Raw genomic sequence first — 6,000 nt, 5'->3', positions numbered from 1 at the left:
GCAGCAAAAATGTTTTGATGACACTTAGGTGATAACAGGTCTGAACTGGCTCTTTCAAGATACATTTTTCTACTACAAAAATGAGATTCACCTAAATGCATTTTATTTCTGTAATGTAAACAGCCACATTCATAATCTGAACATGTATAAATGGATGATATGGACCTAGAATTGTGGCCACAGCATTCCAGACTGAGAATATCTGATGTAAAATCAGTTGATGTGGATTCAAATTATTACATCTGTGAGCAAGTTACACTCATTGACTCATTCATTCCTGCTGTCCTGCTCACTGCATATTTGATTATCTGAGAGAAATGGCTTTAAAATATTATGGGTCATAATGGCATTTTCCTAATAGCTACTTCCATTCACTTTACATGGTGTGGTTTGTTTTTTTGGTTTGGTTTGGGTTTGGGTTTTTTTGTTGGGGTTTTTTTATTTTTTTTAATACAATTTTAACTTTACCTATTATGGGATAAATCTACCCCATCTGCAAAATATCTCTGGTGTTAGTTGCAGCTGAAAGAATGGGGTTCAGTAAAGCACATTCACAACAGAATTTGACCTGTTGGATTGTTTTAGGGATTATCATGCAATCAGCCTGATAGCAACAGGACCTTATTGAGTTCATTTTCTATGAGATTTATGGGTTCATTGTTTATACCATGAATGTTGATTTTGCCATTTAAAGCATTCAAAGTTGTTACATGTATTTCTGCTCAGGGAGGAAAGTGTTAAAGCCCACCACTTGTATAATATTTTTTAAAGCTGTACAGTACCATGGATCTTAAACTTGGAAGTTTAAGAAGCTGTCTCAGAGTAAGCAAACAAAGGAGAAATCATCTCTACTCTTACTAGAAAATTACATCTGTGAAACATCTGATTTGATGCTTATCTTTGAGTAGCTGCTTATGAGACAAATCGTTGTATGTTTTCTAATGTTTTAAAACATCAAATAGAGTTCACAGTTAAATAAAGAGATCAGAAGGAGGAAATGTTAAGGCAGAGACTTCTTAACCCACATACCCAAAGGGAGAAAAAAGAAGCCCCCATTTATCACTGCTTGAAGCAGGACAGATTTTGCAGACAGAAAATGCGGGAGGCAATCACAGTTCAGCAATTTCCTGGTGCCTTTCATCTAAACACCATATAATAATAAATAAACATTTAGGAATTAAGCTGCTTAATGTACAGTAAAGAAGAAATGTACTTACTTTTTTGGCAGATATCCTATTACCCTAAAGTTGATAATAAAAAGATCCAGAGCAAGAAAATGATCCAGGGCAATAGTTGCAAAGCCATTGGGAAACAAAAATAAATATACTTCTATAATCTACATAGTGCTCTTTGAGGAGTTGGGGAAAAAATGCAGTAAAATACTGGTAGTTAAGTACTTTTAAATTAATATGGTTTCTTAATAAGAAAAAGGCAAATTAAAAAAAAACCATGAAAGTTCATGGAAAAATCAATCTATTTTAAAATCTCTATTCCTTATCCTGTTACCCACTGGTAAAATCTCTTTTTTTTAACACCAGGAGCTCCTGAAAGTCCCATTACAGTTTTAGAAAGACATGACTAGTTAGAAAAACAGAAAAATGGAAATTTAGGTTACAATTAATTTATCTGTTCTGATTATTTGGTGCATGCATGCACAACTGTTCACAAAAGTAGCAGCTTGAATATTAAAAACAAGCCTGAACATGGTCACTTCCAGTTCTTGTCAGGCTTGGAAAAGAGGGAAAATGATCACTGTGTAATGGTTTTAAATCTTATTTGGTTACCTTCCACATGATGATAAATAAAAATTTTTCTAAAATTCTCAATTTCTTTAAGTTTCAATACACGTAAATAGAAGAGTTGTTCATAGATGTGTACCTCATGGAGCACATCTTCATCCATTATCAGTATGCCTTTTAGCATCATTCCAAGACAGTATTTGAAATTTTCTTAAAACTTTTCTTAGCCAAACAGTTATATACACGCAGCTTTAAGGATTATTTTTCTTCTAAAAGCAGCAAAGGAGACTAAAGCTTTTTTCTTTTTTTTTTTTTTTTTAATTGCAGGATGCTCTAATTGTAGAAAAATAGCAGCAATAAAGCCTTATTAGAAGCATTTGACATAAGAGCCCAAACTTCTTGACGTTGTTACCTTGATTCAGCTATATTGAACAAGACAACATCTTGTTCAATATCAATTGTGGTGAAAAGTTCTGTTGAAGTGTCTTGGCAGGAAAATAAAATAAAATTAAAAAATCACCTTTGCAGACCACTTAAATAAGTTTGCTCATTCTGTATCTTTGTACAAATCTATATAAATAAGTCATAGATAACAATAGGGCAAAAATAAAATATAATTATATATATTATCTTATTATATACCTATCATTGTGGTTATTTTTTGAAGGTTTTTGGCTCACATTTATACAAAGCTCTCTTCCATATTTGTGCATAGCAGAAAGGAATCCACAAGCCTGGGCTTTACTAGCTGCTGAAAATCTGATTCTTCAAGTGCATCAGGACTCATAACTGCCAATCTCCGTAAGGCTGCCTAAAAACCAAAACAACACAATTGTAATAATTTAAAGACTGACAAAATCATCATTGCAGGAATCCATTAGAACTACTTTCAAATAATAGCCAAGATTCAAAACTGAACTGTGCAGGTCTATGGACTCTTCTGCTTGGCTAATTTCTCATCACTGTCTTCATCTGTCAGATGAATCTCCCCTGAAATGCAGCTATTAAATGGCAATCCTTTGGGGGCACAGGACTCAAACAGCAGGGACAGAGTGGTGGTAAAGAACACAGAGGTGAGAGTCAGAGCAGTAGGCATGAATTCAAGGAATATGCAACAACTTAAATGAAAAAAATTACAGTCTGGTTTTCTGCTATCACTCTGTCCCCTGCTCTAGCCATACAAAATTAACAATCCTTCTTGTCATGCATTAATTATAACCACAGAATTTCTCATGCTCAAATTGAGGCTCTCCTCATCCTGAATGAGTCCTGCTTAAATTAAAACATCTCGTGTGCTGGTACAAAACCAGCTGTTAATTAAAGCTGCAATAAACAAGTTTTACTTTCACATTTAAAAGAATGTTTGTATTGAAAAGCACTGTCAATCAGTATTCTTTAGTCTTCAAAAACCTATATCCTAACCCTAGCTCACCCATTTTTCCAGAATAGCTTTCTCTCATACAATGCTAGGTGAAATTACTCAACTCTGACAGCTGGCTGGGGCTCACAGTCCACACAACTCACGTCAAGCAGCTGGGATCTTTCTCCTAAGCAGAGAAAGTGTTAACATCCTGCTGGCCAATCCTTGGCTAAACACTATTGTCTTGGAGACTCTAATAGAAAAAAATGGACTGTAGTGAAAGCAAGAAATTTCCTTTCCTCTGTTTGGCCACTTTACATAAACATTTTCATACATATGTGTGTGTGCAGATAAAGGGCTTCTGCCCTGTGATTTCAGGCTCATTTCAGCAAAAAATGTATCATCAGAAAATGGAATTTAAGCCTTAAAGCCTTAAATTCTGAAGTGTTAAGGTGAAATTTTTTGTGCTCAATAATGTGAAGATGCATTATTTTTTCCTTATGTGCTTATATCTTCAACCAGAGGATAAATAATTGACACTGTATTATGCTTAAGGGGAAAAGCAGAAGACCCTGGCGTGAATTTAAAGCATTGCTACAATACTTATGCATTTTGAAACCTAAAAGGCTGGTTTCCCTCCATTTTTCAGGATAAGCATGAAGGAAAGATTAAAATTTACCTACCAGACATGCCACTAAAACAGAATCACTGTTATTTCTTTCAGTTGGTGATCTGCAAAGTTTAATTAGCCGAGGAATACCTGAGTGCACAAAAGAGTATCAGGAAAAATAATTCAGAAAAACAAATTCCTTATTTTGATGTGGGGTCTTTTTCAGATGATTCATATTTATCTTCCTTAGTAGATATTATCTCTAAAGCAAATATGATATACAAATACTTAGGGGACTGTTCATGGACCTATGGATTTCAGAGTGGTTATAATTAATAATTGTAAAGCATAAACAAACAAGTGCAATGGTTTTTACCCACTATTGCTGTTTCAGAGTGGAAATTGTGACTTCCATTCCTTCCCCATCAACCTCCCACACACCCTTGAAAAACTACAGCCAAAAGAGCAAGTTACTTCCCATTAGCATCACCTCACATCTGAATCTGTAGAAGCCCAAGTTTTCTGTCCATTGGCAAATCCTGCACAAGGGTTTAAGGAAGGGAATGGAGGAGGCAGAACTGTCAATTGGCACAGTCTGCCACAGCTATATGGGGAGTGGATACTGCAGCTCAGGTTCCTCTAGGAAATAAGCCAAAGGCTCATTTAGCTTAACCTCCTCACTCACCCTCTGGACTCACTACATAGGGAACCTATTCCATAAAAGTGTATCAAGTGAGGCTAAAAATTAAAAAGAGCTTGTCTGTGTCTGGCAGTCCCTCCCTCTTTTTCAGCCTGACATTAAGCAAGTGATACATCCTTACAGCTGAGTTTTATGGCTTCATCTGCCACTTCAGGGTCTCGGCTGAGTCGTGCCAGTGTAACTGCAGATTTCTGTTGGACTCGCTCACAAGCAGCAACTTCTGCTGAGTTTCCTGAAGATGATCTTTCAAAGAGCATTTCCAGTAAAAGTTGAACACCTAGAAGGATGCCAGAGCTAGTTATCCAACAACAAAAACATCAGTCCAAAAAAGTAAAGGGAAAAACAAGCCAAGTAAATACAGACCAATCACTGCCAAAAAAACCCAAAAACCCCCAAAACCTGTCAGCTGTCTTTATATATTATTTGGCCATTAATTTTCTGGCAGGTGAGTATTAATAGAACAGTTACATCTTCCTGTATCCTTATTCACGGAATTATTAACCTCACTTCTCAGACTTCTGGTGGACCTTTAACACCTGGGGCTTTTTTCAAATGTCTTATAATATGATATTTAAAGAAATGTGGGGAAAAAATGGCAACTGCTGCATAGTAATAAAAGCATAATGCTTCAAAATTTATAATACTTCAGCAGACCTGTAAAAAAAGTGGCACAAAATGCGTGTATGCATAGCTCAGTGTCAGATGATGCCTTTCAGTGTGTAAGAATTGCCACCTTATACAATGTAATTACCAGAATAGAAGTTGATGAAATACCTTGTACTACCTTTCTTTTTGTCTGTGAATAAGTCACACAAACACAGAACATCAGCAACATTGCCACACAGACAAAGTTTTCTAAAGCAGTGGCAATTTTTTTCGGCTACAAAGAACCATCCTAAGGACTCATTTTGCACCCTGCAGCAACGTGTAATATCCAGCAGAGACTGGCTATGAAATATTCTTAGTGAAGCCTTTCTCCTTTACCTTGTAACCACTCCTTTCCCTTTGACCCATGTTCTCCACAAACAAACACAGAATATAATTCAGTTAAAATACATACCATTTCCTCGAATGATTTCTGAGGCAGACTGGTCCAAGACAGACATGTTTGCCAATATTGTGACTACCTGTTAATAAAAAGAGAAGGAAATATTACAAAATTGTAGGGCTTTATTTCATATTAAATAGTACTGTGGTTTACAAAATTAGTATGGCAGAAATATGGCATAGATCAATGAAGTATTATCTATTAGATTGTTAGAATAGAAAATAAAATATTCTTTCTTAAGAGATTTTTATTTTCTCTGCTCTAGTCAAGAAAAATTGATCAACCTCAAAAACAATGGTCAACTTGAGAAATCGTTATCAGCCTTTTAATGTTACAGAATGATATTAATGACAATGAATGTCAGTTCTCAAAGTAGCAAACTTCTTAGATGTAAGTAGGAATGAGATCAAATCACCATTCTGATCTCACTTTGCCATTTTGATAACAAGGATGACTCATTTTTAATGCTGTGACATAAAGGTCTTCCACTTTTGAAGGTAGTGTTACAGTGTCATCTCTCTGAATAAATATACTTACTTAGAA

General features: G+C 35.4%; 1 protein-coding gene across 1 annotated transcript in view; it reads right to left on the bottom strand.

Moving 5' to 3' along the window:
- Nucleotides 1-1,367: 1,367 nt before the first annotated feature.
- INSC (INSC spindle orientation adaptor protein) overlaps nucleotides 1,368-6,000 on the bottom strand; it is a 68,727-nt gene continuing 64,094 nt past the window's right edge. The window contains exons 10-13 of the mRNA XM_071761737.1: nucleotides 5,470-5,536; nucleotides 4,531-4,686; nucleotides 3,783-3,859; nucleotides 1,368-2,550 (exon numbers count right to left, since the gene is read on the bottom strand). Of these exons, the coding sequence (XP_071617838.1) occupies nucleotides 2,422-2,550; nucleotides 3,783-3,859; nucleotides 4,531-4,686; nucleotides 5,470-5,536 (429 nt within the window). The 3' untranslated portion in view covers nucleotides 1,368-2,421. The remainder of the gene's footprint in view (nucleotides 2,551-3,782; nucleotides 3,860-4,530; nucleotides 4,687-5,469; nucleotides 5,537-6,000) is intronic.

Source organism: Heliangelus exortis, chromosome 18 (assembly GCF_036169615.1).
Source record: "Heliangelus exortis chromosome 18, bHelExo1.hap1, whole genome shotgun sequence".
NCBI classification, from domain to species: domain Eukaryota; kingdom Metazoa; phylum Chordata; class Aves; order Apodiformes; family Trochilidae; genus Heliangelus; species Heliangelus exortis.
Note: the sequence above shows the minus strand (reverse complement) of the source record. Positions and strands in the feature narration are given on the sequence as shown.